Source organism: Eulemur rufifrons, chromosome 6, assembly GCF_041146395.1.
Source record: "Eulemur rufifrons isolate Redbay chromosome 6, OSU_ERuf_1, whole genome shotgun sequence".
In the NCBI taxonomy this organism is placed as follows: Eukaryota; Metazoa; Chordata; class Mammalia; order Primates; family Lemuridae; genus Eulemur; species Eulemur rufifrons.
The window spans coordinates 52949109-52967688 of NC_090988.1; the positions used below are offsets into that span (position 1 = coordinate 52949109).

Genomic DNA, 18580 nt, shown 5'->3' on the forward strand with positions numbered 1-18580 from the left:
AAAAAAGGAATTCATTTCAAGCCTTAAAATTTACAAAAACAAACAATTCTGCTGACCAGGCACAGTGGCTCACGCCTGTGATCCTAGCACTCTGGGAGGCAGAGTGGGGAGGATCACTTAAATTTAGGAGTTCAAGATCAGCCTGAGCAAGAGTGAGACCCCGTCTCTACTAAAAATAGAAAAATTAGCAGGTATTGTATAGTCCCAGCTACTCAGGAGGCTCAGGCAGGCGGATCGCTTAAGCCCAGGAGTTGGAGGTTGCAGTGAACTCTGATGACACCACTGTACTCTAGCCCGGATGACAAAGTGAAACTGTGTCTCAAAAAAAAAAGAAAAATGTTTTTTACATATTTATATATATGTATATCTCTCAGGTTGTTGTAAGGATTAAATTTAGATAATGCTTATAAAGTATCTACTACATATACATGCCTGGCTTGTTTCATTTAATCCTTTTCATCTGTTTAAATAGCTTTTCCTTAAGCATAAGAACCATGGTTCATTATATATAAAATTACTTTTAATTCAGATTTCTGTGTTTAATTCAGATTTCTGTGTGACACCACTACACTCTAGCCCAGGCAACAAAGCGAGACCCTGTCTCAAAAAAAAAAAAAAAAAAAATTCTGGATAGAAGTGGAGTTGCTCCTGTAGTTAGGGTGTTAGAAATAAAACCTTTCTCTGGAGAGTTGAATTATAAGGTTAGTTTAGTTTAGATGCCTGTTAGATGCTCTGAAAAACTGTAATAAAACAGATTGGTGTAATGGGATCTAGCTGTTGGGCAGGAAGAGCAGAAAGTTGGCTACCAGTCTTCCTAGGATGTTTACCTGGGCAGGATGCAGTTCTCCACACAAGGGCATCTACCACAGGCTTTGCATTATCTCCTAATGCCTCTTTGGAAACGTGTTTTTAAAAAACATAAGCTTACATCAGACAGACCTAACTGAATGCAAATCCCAGCTCTACCATTAATTAATAACTGTGGATCCCTTGGGAAAGTTATTTATTAATAATTTCTTCAAGCCTGTTTTCTTAGCTTTAAAATGGACAACACAAAATCTAAAAGAATTGTTATAAGGATGAACTAAAGATACTCATGTATATTAAACAATAAGAATACAGGGTCTGGCACATAAGTACTCAACAAATTTTTTTTGAGAATATAAGATTGCAATAATCTTGAAAAAGAAGAAGAAAGTTTGAGGAGTCACACTCCCTGATTTCAAAACTTACAACAAAGCTACAAGAATGAAGACAGGGCTGGGTGTGGTGGCTCACTCCTGTAATCCCAGTACTCTGGGAGGCTGAGGTAGGAGGATTACTTGAGGCCAAGAGTTCAAGACCAGCCTGGGCAACATAGAGAGAACCTGTCTCTACAAAAAATAAAAGAAAATTAGCCGGGTGTGGTGGCTCACACCTGTATTCCCAGCTTACTCAGGAGGCTGAGGTGGGAGGATTGCTTGATCCCAGGCACTGGAGGCTACAGTGAGTTATGATTGTGCCACTGCACTCCAGCCTGGGTAACTGCAACTGAGACCTTGTTTCTTAAAACAACAACGACAACAAAAAAACCCCTCAAAAATAAAATTAAAAAATAATGAAGACAGACAGTATGGTACTTGCATAAGGACAGACATATAAATCAATGGAATAGAATTAAAAGTCCAGAAATAAATTCTAACATTTACAGTCAATTGAATTTCAATGGGGTGCCAAGACAATTAAATGGGGAAAGAAGAGTCTTTCAACAAATGGTGCTGGGACAACTGGATATCCACATGCAAAAGAATAAAGTTGGATCCATTCCTCACTTCATACATAGACTCAAAATGGATCATAGACCTAAATATTAAAGCTAAAACTACAAAACTCTTACAGGAAAATATAGGCATAAATCTTTATGACCTTTAGGTGAAGACTTTTTATTATTTCAAAATATTACAAGGGTACAAACATTTAGATTGCATATATTTGCCTTGCACTGCCCGAGTCACAGGCTACAAGCGTTCCCATCCCCCAGTGCGTACTGCACCCATTAGGTGTGAATATACCTATCTCCTCCCCCCCCCCACCTACCCAACACCCAATGAATGTTAGTTACTTCCATATGTGCATGTAAGTGTTGATCAATTAGTACCAATTAGATGGTGAGTATATGTATGTGGTGCTTGCTTTTCCATTCTTGTGATATTTCACTTAGGAGAATGGGCTTCAGCTCTATTCAGGATAATACAAGAGGTGTTAGTTCACCATTGTTTTTTGTTGTTGAGTAGTACTCCATGGTATACATATTCCACATTTTATTAATGCCCTCATGTATTGATGGGTACATGGGTTGTTTCCACATCTTTGCAATTGTGAATTGTGCTGCTGTAAACATTTGAGTACAGATGTCTTCATTATAGAATGTCTTTTTTCCTTTGGGTAGATGCCCAGTAGTGGGATTACTAGCCTTTTAAGATACGATAACAAAAGTACAAGAAACAAAAAGAAAAATAGATAAATTGAATTTCTTCAAAATTCAAACTTCTGTACTTCCAAGAATGCCATCAAGGAACTAAAAAGACAACAACCCATGGAATGGGAGAAAATATTTGCAAATCAAGGAATTGTATCTAGAATATATAAATAACTCTTACTACTCAATAATAAAAACAAGAAACCCAACTAAAAAAATGGGCAAAGGATCTGAATAGACATTTCTCCAAAGATATACAAATGGACGATAAGCATAGGAAAAGATGCTCAACATTAAAAGTAATTATGGAAATGGAAATCAAAACCATAATCAGATTATCACTTCTCACATACTAGGATGGCTATAATCAAAAAGAGAAAATGACAAGTGCTGGCAAGGATGTAGAAAAATTGGAACCCTTATACCTGCTAGTGGGAATGTAAAATGGTACAGCCATTTTGGAGAACAGTCTGTCAGTTCTTCAAAAGGATAAACATAATTACTTTATGTTCCAGCAATTCCACTCCTTGGTGTACACCCAAGAGAAATAAAAACCTATGCTCACACAAAAAGTTGCACGTGAACGTTCGTAGCAGTATTATTCATAATGGACAAATGAAAACAACCCAAATGTCCATCAACAACTGAATGGATTAAAAAAATGTGGTATATCCACAAAATGGAACATTATTCAACCACAAAAAGAAATGCTATAACATGGATGAACCTTGAAAACTTTATGCTAAGGTAAAAAAAGCCAGTCATAAAAGATCACATATTGTATAATTCCATTTATGTTTAATGTCCAGATTAGGCAAATCTATAGAGACAGAAAGTAGATTAGTGGTTGCCTAGGGCTGGGAGGTTTGGGGAGGAATGGGAAGTGACTGCTCGTGGATCCTCATTGCTTGATGCACTTTAGTCTGGCTTCTCAACAAAACTGCTGGAGTTTATAAAACCATTATAATGAGGCTTATTAAAAAAACTACAAAGAAAAAATAAGTTGGAATTATTAATAAAAGTCAGAGGATTTGGGCATATTTTAGCTCTTTTATGTCTGACCATGGGCAAGTTATCTGTACCTAAGTTGTAAAATGATGATAATACCTACAATGCAGAGCTAAAATGAGAATTATAAATGTGAAGCACTCAGCATAGTTCCTAGCACATAAAAGGAAAAAAATAATTTCATTAAGAGTTTCAAATTTATTACGTATCTGCTTGATTACCTTGGGTGTGTCTCTTAACTTCTGAGCCTCAGTTTCTACACTGTAATATGGGAGAAAAGATCTCCCCTTACCTGACAGGATGTTGAGAGAACCAAACAGATCATGCATTATTTCTATCTTTGTAAATTCAAAAGAGGTACAAATTATTATTCTGATCACTAATCTTGCGAATGGCAAGAAGATCCTAATTAAATTAAAAACACTGTTAAAAGATGTACTCTCCTTCTTGCTAACAGTAGCACCTCCAAATGCAAAGGAGTATATGGTTACAAGTTCATTATCTGCCATTAGTAAAATGTATATAACCCATTAGAGAAAGTCTGCTGCTCACAACTACTAAACATTTCCAAGAAAAAAGCACCCCTTTCCACTACTATCCTCAAATCAACTGCCCAGTAAGTACTCACAGAACACTTACTATTTATACAACCCTGAGCTAAATGCTGAAGGAAATTCATGCAGAACATCAGTTTCTTCCCTTAAAATATAAATTTTTTTGTTTGGGATACAATTTGTACACAATTAGGGGACATGAGTCTGCATTCTAACAATGACCAGCAGGAGACCATAGGATCTTTGAATGTGGCTTATGAAAATTAGTTCTATGACTTAATACATACAACTTCGAAAAAGAAAGCACTGAATTGTGTCATATAGACTTTCAGTGCCGTATTGAAAGAAAACTGATATAAACTGATGTCAGAGAGCTTCCCCAAGGAGACAAACTTTGAAAGATGGGTAAGTCTTGGATGGGCTTAGAGTAGACTAGTAGGAAATGGGATTTTTTCATGAGAGAAACCACAGGAAGAGAAGCACAGGTGAGAAAGTAGTCTGTTTGAGGGTAAGGTATACACTGTAAGTTTTATGTTCCAATTGGTCAACAGTGCTTTACATTTTATAGTTACCCTAAGTATCTCTTATGACAGTGTAATTGCCCCCTAAAATACCTAATGGTGGACAAAAAGAACAATGTTTTCTATCTCCCCTTCCCCACCCACAAACACTTTGAATCATTTCCTACCCCATCTTTCCAAGAACGCAGGCCTTTACCTACCTCCATGTCATCTTCCTTTTTCCTCTTGCTTATAGACTCACTTCCTTCTTCATCTTCTTCTTCTTCCTCTATGATTCCTTCCACTATAGATTTTGAGCCTTCTGGACTTGTAATTCCTTCACACCTAGGTTTTTTAAAAAAGTGCTATCACATACCTCTCTTTTATACACAAATTAGCTCAGATGTGCTCATATTTATGGTCTCTTATAATCAAATGTTAGCTAAAACTTAATGCTCCTGGGAGAAGGAGGATGGAAATGTGCATTTCTAGGGCTGTGAAAGGTCATGGCCACATGTATGACTATGCAACAAAGGCTGGTTTCCAATTCTTGGACCAATACTGACCCATAAAAAGGTCCATTTCCTGCGGCATGAGTTTTATTAGCACTGTCTTACATAATCATAACAATCCTATAAAGCAGCCCTGAAGAGTTAAGAAAATTGTCCAGGATTATCTATCTCATGAGTAGATAAGGCTGGGATGCAAATCCAGGCCCAGATAATGCCAAAGCATGGTGCTTTTCTGCTGTACCCTGCTTACAGCAGAATAAGACTCAAACAGAATGGTAAAAGGCCCACTTTTTAATTAGCTGATAAAAACTGGTAATTATATTAATAACAATCATGGCTAGCTAAACCTTGCAGATCAGACCATCTTATCCAACCAATTACTGTTGAGGTTTTTTCCCCTTAAAAAATGGGTCATGCCTGTAATTCTAGCAGTTTGGGAGGCTGAGGTGGGAGGACTGCTTGTGGCTAGGAGTTCAAGACCAGTCTGGGCAACATAGCGAGACTGTCTCTACAAAAAAAATTTTAAAAATTAGCCAATTTTGGTGGTGCATGCCTATAGTTCTAGTTACTCAGGAGGCTGAGCTGAGGAGATTGCTTGAGCTCAGGAGTTCAAGGTTGCGGTGAGCTGTGATTGCACCAATGTACTCTAGCCTGGGAAACAGAGTGAGACTGTTTCTTAAAAAAAGTTTAAAAAACCGCAAAACAGTATCTCTTTTTTATTATGTAATTTGGTAGAAAAATTATTACTATATTAACAGATGGTAACATAATTCCTTTTAGAGAGAACTTGATGGAAAAAAATACATTGATAAGCTCTGAAGATAAAAATTCCAAGTGCCTGGGTAGCAGCAAGTGCCAAGGTTTGCTTTGCATGGTAGAGAAGAATTTGTTATTTTGCCCTTGAGAACAATAGAGAAAAGGAGTGAGAACAAGCAAGATAAAAAGAGACTGGGTTAAACTGAAGGGTCGGTGGTAGATTTTTAAGAATGATAACTTCTCTACCAAACCTTTACTAAAGTGTATGTTCACAAATATTTTGTTAAATGGGGGTTTTATATGACACTTGAGGTGCCAAGTTTCACATCCAGTATACAGTATAGATGTGATAAAAAAAAATAGTATAACAAAAGAAACAAATGCTTTGAATTTCTACAGCCTGTGGATAGGAGGTTCAAGGCAATTTCATCTATAACAAAAAGGGCAGGAAAGTTCCAGCTATGTATGTGACAATTAACACCCATGCACACTCTCATACACATAGGTTTACTTACTAAGAGAAAAAAAACACTTCAAATAAAATTTCAAAATTAACTACCTGCATATATGCCATGTAACTTTCTTAACAAAATGTTTTACCACTGATTAGACAAGTCAAATCTCAAAATATTTAGGCATTAAAAAGTGAGCAGTATCATGGCTTATTCAGAGTTTCTGCATTTTCTCTGCCTAATATTACTACTGAAATTGCCCTTCTAGGCATAAACCGCATAATTAATATTGGCCTCAAAGTCAAATACACAGGCGTTTGAATCTTAGCTCTGTCATCCACTAGCTGTGTGATCCTGGGAAACCCATTTACCTCTCTGAACTTCCATTTCCTCACTTATAAAACAAAACTTACCTTGAAAAGCTATTGCAGGGATTAAATGAGATAGTACAAATGAATTAATGAATCCAGGTAATAAACATCAATGGCTACTGACATTAAAAAAAAAGAGAGACAACCAGACATTATGTGCTTCCTGATGGCAATACACAATATCACCTATAAAGTATTCTTGCAAACAAACACAAAACCAAAACAACAAACAAGCAAGCCTGAATCTGATCAAGCCTCTGGATCTAACTAACAATTTACAGATAATACAGGATAGAAAGAAATATGTTAAATTACAGCTTAAGAATGCAATCAACAAATTCAGATTGCAGGAAATTCTATGGAGCAAACAACCAGGTTTCCTTAAAAAATTAACTGCAAGGAAACAAACAAACAAACAAAAAGAGACAGAAGTGGAACCTATAGATTGAAAGATATTTTTAAGAGATATATCAACCAATTGCTATTTATCTACTTTATTTTGATTCTGATTTTAGCTATAAAAATTATTTATGAGACAATCAGAAATATGAATATTGATTAGATATTTGATATTAAGAAAGTTAATTTTTTTAGGTGTGATAATATGATTATGTTTAAAGAGTCCTTATCTTTTAGAGCATACTGAAATTCTACAGAGGAAATTATATTTGTTTGGAATTTACCTCAAGACATTTTGTGCCTAATGAAGGTAAACGGGGGCACAGATTAAACAAACAAGACTGGCCATGAGTTAATAATTATTGAAAATGGACAATGGGTACACTGGGATTCACTGTATTATTATTCTTTTATATGCGTAAAATTTTTCTATAATACAAGGTTTTAAAAATGAGATAGTGTATATAAAATACCTCACACACTGCTTGGCAAATAGTAAGCATTAAATAATGACATTGTCATTTTCATCTAATTCTTGCACTCCTGTCTGTTCTGTTGGGCAAAATTTTCTCAGTTTGCCCTGTTTATTTTGTGACTGTACAGTAATACCCAGGACTCATGTAACTCTATCAAGAAAGATCAACTGAGCTAAATAATCTTAGCTCATTCTTAGAATCTGGCTTTCACTCAGGCTACGCCAGAGCTTTTTTATTATATTAATAAATTCCTCACAATTAGGTATGGCTTAGAAGGAGGCTGTTACCAGAATGAAACCACACCTGCCAGCACTAAAGTGGACACAATTTTTAATGTTTACTCTCTAGGATTCTTCACTTTTTAACACATAGAGTTTTCCTAAGGCAATCCAGTACTATATAGATGATATTAACTGGCTTTGGGATTTCTTTAAAAAGAAAAGAAAGGAAAGGAAAGAAAGAAAGAAAAAAAAAATCTATAGGGCTGGCCTGAGCTCACTTATAAAATTATCTAAAATAACGAAGGCATTTATCAGGATGATAGATCAATGCCATCTTTAATTCCCTCACCACATTTCAGCCTCTTACCAGCCCAAAGGTGAAAAATAAGACCTACTGTTTGACTTGGCCAACCATTGAAACACGGGCAGACTCCAGATTTCGAATCTGGCCACTCTTCACACTAGGAAAGAAAAATGAGAAAAGAGAGAGGAGGTTATTTCACATCTATTTTATCACATCACTAGAATCAAATGAATAATTCTACAGATTATGTGGGACCTAATAAAAAGTAGCAGTCACCAATACTATGGAGATTATCACGACTCCACACCTGGCTGTTATAGCCATAAGCTAGATAGTTTTATAAAACTTATTAATAAGTAAAGATATTATAGCCATTTCAGTTCTGCAAATATTTACCAAGAGGACATCATGTGCACCAGGCTTGTAGTCAAGAAGCACATAATTCAGGAGGGAGAAAGAGACGCAAACAAGTAATATTAATATAAAAGGGCAAGGTTCAAAGGAAGCTCTTTATCCTGAATGAGGTTAGAGAAAGCTTCCCAAAGGTCCTGCCTAAATTGAGAACTGAAGATAAGAAGTTAACCAGAAAATAAGAGGTTGGTCAGAACACTCTAGGTAGAGGGAGCATTTTCAACAATTGTACTGTGATGTGAAAGTGAGGAACACGATGATTTCAGAGGACTGAGCACATGAAGAAGCAGGGGAGAGAGCAAATTGGCAGTGTGAGATTGGCAGGTAGGGGCTAGCTCCTACAGGGTCTTACATGCCATGCTATAGAGCTTAGCATTAATAGATTAGTCTTCTCACATTTATCTAGCTAAGTACATCTAAGAGCAAAGAAAAGTGACTTCCAGTCCCAGGGGAAACTGGAAACACTGCCTGAAGCAAGCCACTTTGCAGAACACATTTCTTTAAGTCTCATTTTTTTAGCTTAAAAAAATCATGCAAAATTTTAAAGCCCCCTCCTTAGATATTGTTTCTTACTTTAATGATAAACAGAAGCAATCAGAACTACTACCTCATATTTTGATGACCAACTGAATCTACAAACCCACCAGTATTTGTAATCCTATACTCGGCCTTGATGCCTGTTTAATATATGAAATATCTCTGTTCCTATCAAGGCCAACCTTGGGCACTGGTTCCCATCCCCTCTTGCTTCTGAAAGGAGGTTGTTTCCTTCAGTTATCCTGTCTCTCCTCTGTGTTGGTAGTTTTATCTCTAGTAGATATCATAAACATACTGTACTATCTAGCCTTTAAAAACATTCCCAATGCCACATTCACTGCTAGCTACTACTCCGTTTCTCTGCTCTCCTATACAGCAAAGCTCCTCAAAAGAGTTATCTTGCTTTCTCTACTCTGTCACCTTTCATCCTTTCCTCAACCTATACCCCAACTTCCATCAGGTTTTCATCTCCCACTTATTTTCTGAGATTTCTTTTGTCAAGATCTCCTCTGTCATGCCAATTCTAACTAACAGTCCTTTCTTAGTCCTCATCTTACTTGATCTCTCAGCAGCATTGACATAGTTATTCTCTCCCTCCTTCTATGAACACTTGCTCTACTCTCCTGGTTTTCCTTCTGCCTCACCAACTGTGCCTTTTCAGGTTCTTTGTTATATCTTCCTCTTCTTCCCAACTCTAAATATTGTGGAATATCCCAAGCCTCGGTCCTTGGATCTTTTTTACTATGAACATCAAATTCTTAGGGTGATAACATTCAATCTTTTGGCTTTAAATACTGTGTGATAACAATTCTCCAATTTATCTCTAGTTTAACGTCTCCTAACTAGTTATATACAACTGCCTACTTAACATTTCCACTTAGACATGTAATAAGCATTTCAGTTTATCCAAACAAAACTCCTTAGTCACTACCCCTTATTTGGTCCCAAATCTACTTCTTTCTGTCTCTACTATTCACTCGATTGCTTGGACTAAAAGCACAGACGTCATCCTACACTCCCTCTGCCCTGCCTTTGTCTTGCTCTCAGCATCTAAAGCCATAAACCAGTTCTGAGAGCACTACCTTGAAAATGCATTCAAAATCTGACCATACTACTTCCACTGCTGCCAACCTAGTCTATGCCTACCGTCATTAATCTCCTATACTACTGTAATAGTCTCCTAACCAATTTCCCACTGTCATCATCACCCCAATCCCTACTCCTTCCCCTACTCTTCAGAATAGCCAGAGTGGTAGAACCAAGATGCAAATCCATGTGTCGACTTCAAAGCCCAAGTTCTTAATGACTATATCTTACTGCTTCTCATTTGGAAAACCATGAGAGCAAAAGCAGTAATTCTTTGGCCTTGTATTTCAACAACTTTTTTTTTTTTTTTTTTTGAGACAGAGTCTTGCTCTGTTGCCCAGGCTAGAGTGCTGTGGCGTCAGCCTAGCTCACAGCAACCTCAAACTCCTGGGCTCAAGCAATCCTCCTGCCTCAGCCTCCCGAGTAGCTGGGACTACAGGCATGCACCACCATGCCTGGCTAATTTTTTCTATATATATATATATATATATATATATTTTTTTTTTTTTTAGCTGTCTAAATCATTTCTTTCTATTTTTAGTAGAGACAGGGTCTCGCTCTTGCTCAGGCTGGTCTCGAACTCCTGACCTGGAGCGATCCTCCTGCCTCAGCCTCCCAGAATGCTAGGATTTACAGGCGTGAGCCACCGCGCCCGGCCAACAACTTTTTTTTTTTTTTTTAAGAGACAACGTCTTGCTTTAATACCCAGGCTTGAGTTCAGTGGCACAAACATAGCTCACTGCAGCCTTGAACTCCTGGGCTAAAGTGATCCTCCCACCTCAGCCTCCCAAGTAGCTAGCACTATAGGCACATACTACCACACCTGGCTAATTTTTTATTTTAATTTTTAGTAGAGACAGAGTCTCTCTATATTGAGTGATTCTCCTGCCTTGGCCTCCGAAAGTGCTGGGATTATAGGCATGAGCCACTGTGCCCAGCCCCAACAACTTAAAAAAAAAAAACTGGAACAGCCAAAATGGCCATGAGTCATAACCATGATTTGGGTATCCAGCAGTGTACAAGACAAAATTACCAAATACTTTATAGTATTCTTTCCGATTTTCAGGCACAGAAAGTAGGTTCTAAAAATCAGTGATTCTCATGGAACCAAGAACATCTTAACATTCAACAAACAATGCTTATCCTATCTTGCATCTGTCAAAAGAAACAAGACTCCATCTCTTTTAAGAGAGGCCTAACATGACCCCCAGGCTGTACTGGATGCCCTTCTATACTCCTTGTGCTTCCTTCATTGTGTTGTGTTCATGTATTTACTTGTCTGTATCCCCAGTTTTTTGATGATAGGAACTGAGCCTGAGTCATCCACAGTTCTTAGATCAGGTACTGATATATCTTAAACTAGAAAAAAATGTTTACTGAATAAATTCTAAAAGTTTGGAAAAAGGATGGGCTTTAAACAACTCAGCCAAGTCTAGAATAATTTTCTCACTGGTTGTTACTATGGAAGCAGGCAGGGCACCTGAGGTACAAGCCAAGCTGGCAGCAGCTGCATTCTCAATGCTTCTGCAAGAACAGGAATCCTGTGTCACAGTAGTGAACAGGAGTGGCAGAAGCAACCTCCCCAAACACAAACATTTTGGCAAGCCACATTCTGGCACAAGACCTTTTGTCCTAGGAAAACTCCCTAAAATATATTTACCAGGTCCTAAATTTCCACTTGATATCTCTGATTCAGTTAACAGATATATTCTGCCTGCTAGGGCAGCCAGGAGTATGCTATATGCTGCATGAAGAGTACAAAAGAAATAGAGAACAGCTTCTGCTCTATTGAAACATTAATGAAAATTAACAATATGAGCATATCCCTCAAGGAAGGATTAGAGGACTTAAGGTGTAAACAGTGCAATATAATATAGACTTAAAGGTCTCTAGCTATTTTGCTGAAAAAGTCATCTGGGTGGCCTGGAGGAGTTAGAGAAAGTGTCTCAAAGAAGTGATTGGAGATGGAGTTGAAGAAAAGGTAGGAAGATAGGATGGTGAAGATATTTTATCCCAACACTGACTTCCTTGTGAGGAGGGACAGTGTTTTACTCATCTCTGAATCTTTAGCACAAAGTAGTATTTAATGAACATTTAATCAAATAATTGATTAATGACTAAATTCATGCCTTTACTTAAATGGAAGCCATAGCCAATTCTGTCAGTGATTTGTATAAAAACTACCCACAGAGTTTTTTATTTACATAAAATCCAAATAAATTGAGGGGAATGGAACTGCTTTCTCCAGCATTTTATCTGGAACACAAAAAGTGAATTTAGAACCACTTAGCATCAGAGGTGGAAGAAGCCCTAGACAGAGATGACCACCTAGTCCAAGCTTTCACCTTAGAGGCAGAAACAGCTAGACAGCAGATGATCCATAATTACTAAGATTCCAGGAAGTACTATGGTGTACTATAAAAAGAATGGGCTTTAGATAACTAAGCCAAGTCTGAAATATTTAAAATATTCCAAAAAATTCTGCTTTTTACATGTTTTCTCACACGCTTATTAAAATCACTCTTGGACACAGAACTTCTATTTCTTTGAACTTGGTGCTTGAGCTGATAAAAAAGGAAAGTTACAATCTAACATTTAAAATAAAGACAACGTAGATTTGTAGGTTACCTCCATTCAATAGCATTCTCCAGAGACTTGAAGGTTTTAGGACGACCACGTAAGAAATTCTGCATGCTATTAAGTGCATCCATGGCTGTACCTAGACATTAAGTAAACATCTTAACCATAGCGTTTAACTTATTCTGAGCATTTACACTTAATAAGTCAACTCTATACATCTGCCCTCAATGACAGGAGAATTTAGTGATGTTTAGGAGGAAAGAAAGAGGCAGTTTAAGAAAATTCAGAAGACTAATGAGATAGTCAGCTTCCAAAAGGGCTCTCAATAATTTTTGCCTCCTGGTATTCACTCCCTGTGTAATGTCCTTACACTGAAGAGGCTGACTTGTACAAGCAGTAGTGTGACTTCTAAGGCTGGGTCATTAAAGACATGGCAGCTTCTTTTTAAATAATTAAATAGAATTATGGGACATACGTATGATTGAAATATTATACAGCCATAAAAAGATGTTAATGAAGAGTTTCTGATGACATGGAAAAATGATTAGAGTGTAAATTTTAAAAAGATATAAGGACAGAGGGACATACTTCAAGATAAGTGAAACTGACAATAAATTAAAACAAGAGAATAATCTACTAGGGATATCTCTTGTAAGTCAATGATCCTGATTTGGTCAGTGCCAGGAAAATTTACCTTCTACAACATCAATCATGCACAGACCCAAGAGGCTTGGCACCAGGTTGGATGAAGCTGTGTGGACTGCAATAGCACCACCCATGCTATGTCCAATCAGCATAATTGGAGGAGGGAGGTCCCCATACATGGCTTCAACTACATTGCCGACATCTCTGCAAAGAGAAGAAAGAAAAGCTGGAATGATTTTTGATAACACTGTAAAAATGTTTTTTTTCCCCCAGCTCCTTCCTTTGGTCTGTAACTAATAGTTCCGGAAGACTATGAAAGTCTACTGGGCCATCTTACAAACATACCTATGTAAACCTCCTAACATGCCCCACAGTTATCTATATAGGCGGCCACATACCTAGCTCTCCTGATAGATGACAGATTAAGGATTAAGAACTCAAATTTTCTAATCTTCCTTTATATCACACTTTCACCATTCCACACACCTAGTGCAATTATATAAACATCTTTATTTTGAACCTAAGCTTGAAACTCTGGAAAAAATCATTTAACTGCTCTATGCCTCAATTTTCCTATCTATAAGACAGGAAAGCAATTTTATTAAGCACTATCATGTAGTGAAATTTAGAGTCACAAGATGAGCCCTAGCTCAGTTTATTTTTTACTATGTGATCATGGATTAATTACTTAATCTCTCAGACACTGAGTTTCAATATCTATAAAATAAAGATAATATTACTTTCTGTTCTGGATTGCTATCAGGATTAAGTGAGAAGTGAATAAGAAACTACTTTGAAAGAGTAAAGTGCTATACAAATGTTAATTATTATTTATTATTTCTCATGTGTAGATGTTTGAAGGATGAACATAAATGTAAATACACAGTGCTCAGAAACTAGAAAGGTGTTCAGAGCTAATTTTTATTGGCTTCTCCTCTAGTCTTCAATTACGAGTGGATATGTTTAACAAAGTCAAACATTAAAGCTTTGAAAATGAGAACTGAAATATGATCTTTGGTTTTTATTTGCTTGTAGGCTTTCCTTGCTAATCGGTGAGATAAAAATATAAGTTATATTTCTAGAGATCACTGGCTCTACTGCCTTCTTTTGGGAGTGGCTAGTCAGTCAACTTCAAAAGATAGTTTTGTCTTGCTTGAGTGTTCACTGCATACCTCAAGCACTCACATAGCGTTACCCAAATATAGCAGGTGTCAATGTAGGGACACAGACTTCATAATGGCAAAGGCAAATGTTATTAATTACACAAGAATTAATTTTTAAAATTTCACAAAAATTATAGATGTAAATAAGGTAGCTGTAGCATTTACAAACAATATGAATGGGAGATAAAGAGGCTACCAAATTTTATAAGTGAAAACAAACAATAGTTTAATATTCCTCTGGAGTTATTGAATTTAAGGCTAAGACAGAAGGTAAATCAGTTTAGGCAGTCATCTCAAGTGATAACACAGTTAAGATAAAAAGTCCAAGCTTCTTTGACACCAGTACCACTTCTATACTAACACAAAATTCTAGCCGGATGTCAAAATGATATGAAGGGAAGAAAAAAGAACTAATATTTATTCAGTGCCTATTAAGTGCTATAAATTTTCCTATTAAATCTAATGTAATCTTTCAACAGCCCTACCTGGAAGTGTTTGTATTACTATTTTACAGGTGATGAAACTGAAAACACATTTTCCAACTGTGAGAATTGGCCACATCAATTAATCTCATTGGATCTATTAAAATATTACTGAGTTTCTATCAAGGTAAAAAGAGGTGCATATTCCTGCTATCTCATTAAAGGATATTTAAAGCCATCTCCCTTGGCATAGGGCACTGTGGATTCTAGGTATTTCCACAAAGTCAAAACCATGATGCCTTTGCTCAGAGTCTACTGGAAAATATCAGGAACAAAGATTAGATAATATGTGATCTTTAGAGTAAGTAACACAGAGGAAAGTTATATAGAGTTTATAAAAAATAAAAAGTTATTAATAGTATTCTAAAGCTAATTCTCCATATCAAAATGATAGACCAGAAAAAAGTTATAGGCTCAATTAGTTAATCAAAAATCATATTAGATATTATTTTGGGGCAAATTATTTTAAAAAATAAAAGACTAAAGTTTAGAACATGTTTGTATTAAATATCAATATGTCATTTCCAAAATAATTCTTGAACAATTCTAAGAAACTTGGTTGTTAACAGATATAATGAGTAAAATAAAAGGATGCTATGGAAGATTATCTAAATTCAGGTTTCCTTAAAATACACATTAACATATGAGTTGAAGGGAAGGGGTTCTATAATATCTGCTTCATGCACAAAGGCAGATAGGGTCTGAAACGGACCGACTTAATATTGTATTAAACTTAGAAAACAAATATTTGCCCAGGTAAAAGGTGGTTATGATTAATCACTTGATCATCTATCACTGAGACAAATTTATTATTATTAAAGTCAAAGTCAAACTTATTATTATTAAATTTATTATTAAAGGCAAAGTATTCAGTCACGAAGTATCTTCCTTGAGACATGTCTTGAAATCTTGAAAATCCAGAGAAAGAAATAAAAGAAGAAGTAGCAAGAGTTACCTACAAATCTAGTCTATAACTAGATGTATAACAATTCTGTGGTTTGTTTTTTTTTTGTTGTTTTTTTTTTGAGACAGGGTCTTGCTTTGTCACCCAGGCTAGAGTGCAGTGGAGTGATCATAGCTCATGGCAACATTGAACTCCTGGGCTCAAGCGATCCTCCCACCACAGCCTCCCAAGCAGCTAGGATTACAAGTGTGAGCCACCATGCTCAGCTAATTTTTAAAATTTTGTAGAGATGGGGTCTTGCTATGCTGCCCAGGCTGGTCTTAAACTCCTAGCCTCAAGCAATCGTCCCACTTTGGCCTTCCAAAGTGCTGGGATTACAGACATGAGCCAATGTTCCCAGCCTACATCACAATTTTGGTAGATGCTTTTAAGGGGATTCTATCATATTTTAATATTAGGTTCATTTTCTGAGAAGCAGTATAGTGTACTACAGAAAATAGAATATAAGAATGACCCGAGTTCAAATCTTGGCTGTTTCACATACTTTCTTATGTAGAATTTAGGTTCTGCAGTTGATAGGTAAAGTAAAAATTATATTGTCAATACTACTTGAAAACCCCCATTAAAAATTTTTATATAGATTTAGGGGATACAAGCAAGTGCAGTTTTATTACATGGATATATTGTGTAGTGGTGAAGCTTGGGCTTTTAGTGAATCTATCACTGGGATAGTGTACACTGTACTCAACAGGTAATTTTTCATCCCTTACCCCCCTCCCACCTTTTACAGTCTCCAATGTCTATTATTCTTTTCTATATGATCATGCATACTCATAGTGTAGCTCCCACTCATGTGTTAGAACATGTGGTATTTGATTTTCTATTCCTGAGTTACTTCACTTAGGATAATGGTCTCCAGTTCCATCCTAGTTGCTGTAAAAGACATTATTTCATTCTTTTTTATGGCTCAGTAGTATTTTTATGGTATATATTATATATATCATGTTTTCTTTATCCAATCATCACTTGATGAACACTTAGGTTGGTTCCATACCTTTGCTATTGTGAATAGTACTGTGATAAACATATGGGTACAGGTATCTTTTTGATATAAAGATTTCTTTTCATTTGTATAGATATTCAGTAGTGGGACTGCTGGATCCCATGGTAGATCTATTTTTAATTCTTTGAGAAACCTCTATACTTTTTTCCATAGAGGTTATACTAATTTACATTCCCACCAACAGTATATAAGCATTCCATTTTCTCTGCATCTGTGCCAACATTTATTATTTTTAGACTTTTTAAAAATGGCCATTCTGACTGGAATAAGACGGTAACTCAATGTGGTTTTAATTTGCATTTCTCTGATGATTAGTTATGTGCAGTTTTTCATATGTTTCTTGGCCACTTGTATGTCTTCTTTTGAAAAATGTCTGTTCATGTTCTTTGCCCACTTTTTAATAGGGTTGTTTTTTTCTTGTTCAGTTGTTTTGAGTTTCTTGTAGATTCTGGATATTAGTCCTTTGTCAATTGCATAGTTTGTGAATATTCTATCCCATTCTATTGGTTGTCTATTTACTCTGCTGATTATTTCTTTTGCTGTGCAGAAAGAAGATTTTTAGTTTAATTAAGTCCCATTTGTTTATTTTTATTTTGGTTGCATTTGCTTTTGGGGTCTTAGTCATAAATTCTTTGCCTAGGCCAACGCCCAGCAGAGGATTTACTAGGTTTTCTATAGTTTCAGGTGTTAAATCTAAGTCTTTAATCTATTTTGAGTTAATTTTTGTATATGATAAGAGAGATGGATCCAGTTTCATCCTTCCACGTGTTTCATCCTTTCCAACACCATTTATCGAAAAAGGTGTCCTTTCCCCAGCATGTTTTTGTCTGCTTTGTTTAGATCAGATGGTTGCAGGTATATGGCTTTATTTCTGGGTTCTCTATTCTGTTCCATTGCTCAATGTGTCTGTTTTTACACCGGTGCCATGCTGTTTTGGTTACTATAGCCTTGTAGTATAATTTGAAATCAGGTAATGTGATACCTCCAGCTTTGTTCTTTTAGAAGTGCTCTGGCTATTCGGGCTCTTTTTTTGTTTCCATATGAATTTTAGGATTGTTTTTTCTAATTCTGTGAAAAATGTCATTGCTATTTTGATAGGAATTGCATTCAATCTGTAGATTGCTTTGGGCAGTATGGTCATTTTCACAACATTGATTCTTCTAATCCATGAGCATGGGATGTTTTTCTATTTGTGTCATCTATGATTTCTTTCATCAGTGAATTGTAGTTCTCCTTGTAGAGATCTTTCACCTCCTTGGTTAAATATATTGTTTGGTTTTTCTTTTTCTTTTTGCAGCTATTACAAATGAGATTGAGTTTTTAATTTGGTTCTCAACTTGGTCATTATTGGTATATAGGAATGCTACTGATTTTTGTATGTTGATTCTGTAACTTAAGGCTTTACTGAATTCATTTATCAAATCTAAGAGTATTCTGGAGGAGTCTTTAGTGTTTTCTAGGTGTAAGATCATACCATCAGCAAACAGAGATAACTTGACTTCGTTTTTTTCCAATTTATATGCCCTTTATTTCTTTTTCTTGCCTGATTGCTCTGATGAGGACTTCTAGTACTATGTTGAATAGAAGTGGTGAAAGTAGGCATCCTTGTCTCACTCCAGTTCTTAGGGGAAATGCTTTCAACTTCTTCCCATTCAATATGATGTTGGTTTTGAGTTTGTCATATATGGCTTTTATTAT

The 18580-nt window shown here is 36.1% G+C and overlaps 1 protein-coding gene across 2 annotated transcripts in view; it reads right to left on the reverse strand.

Annotated features, from left to right (window-relative positions):
* The window catches only part of PPME1 (protein phosphatase methylesterase 1), a 61369-nt gene that overhangs the window by 10853 nt on the left and 31936 nt on the right, over positions 1-18580 (reverse strand). For both annotated transcript variants that reach the window (XM_069469262.1, XM_069469261.1), the window contains exons 6-9: positions 13320-13474; positions 12674-12764; positions 8103-8168; positions 4742-4865 (exon numbers count right to left, since the gene is read on the reverse strand). In XM_069469262.1, coding sequence (XP_069325363.1) covers positions 4742-4865; positions 8103-8168; positions 12674-12764; positions 13320-13474 — 436 coding nt within the window. The remainder of the gene's footprint in view (positions 1-4741; positions 4866-8102; positions 8169-12673; positions 12765-13319; positions 13475-18580) is intronic.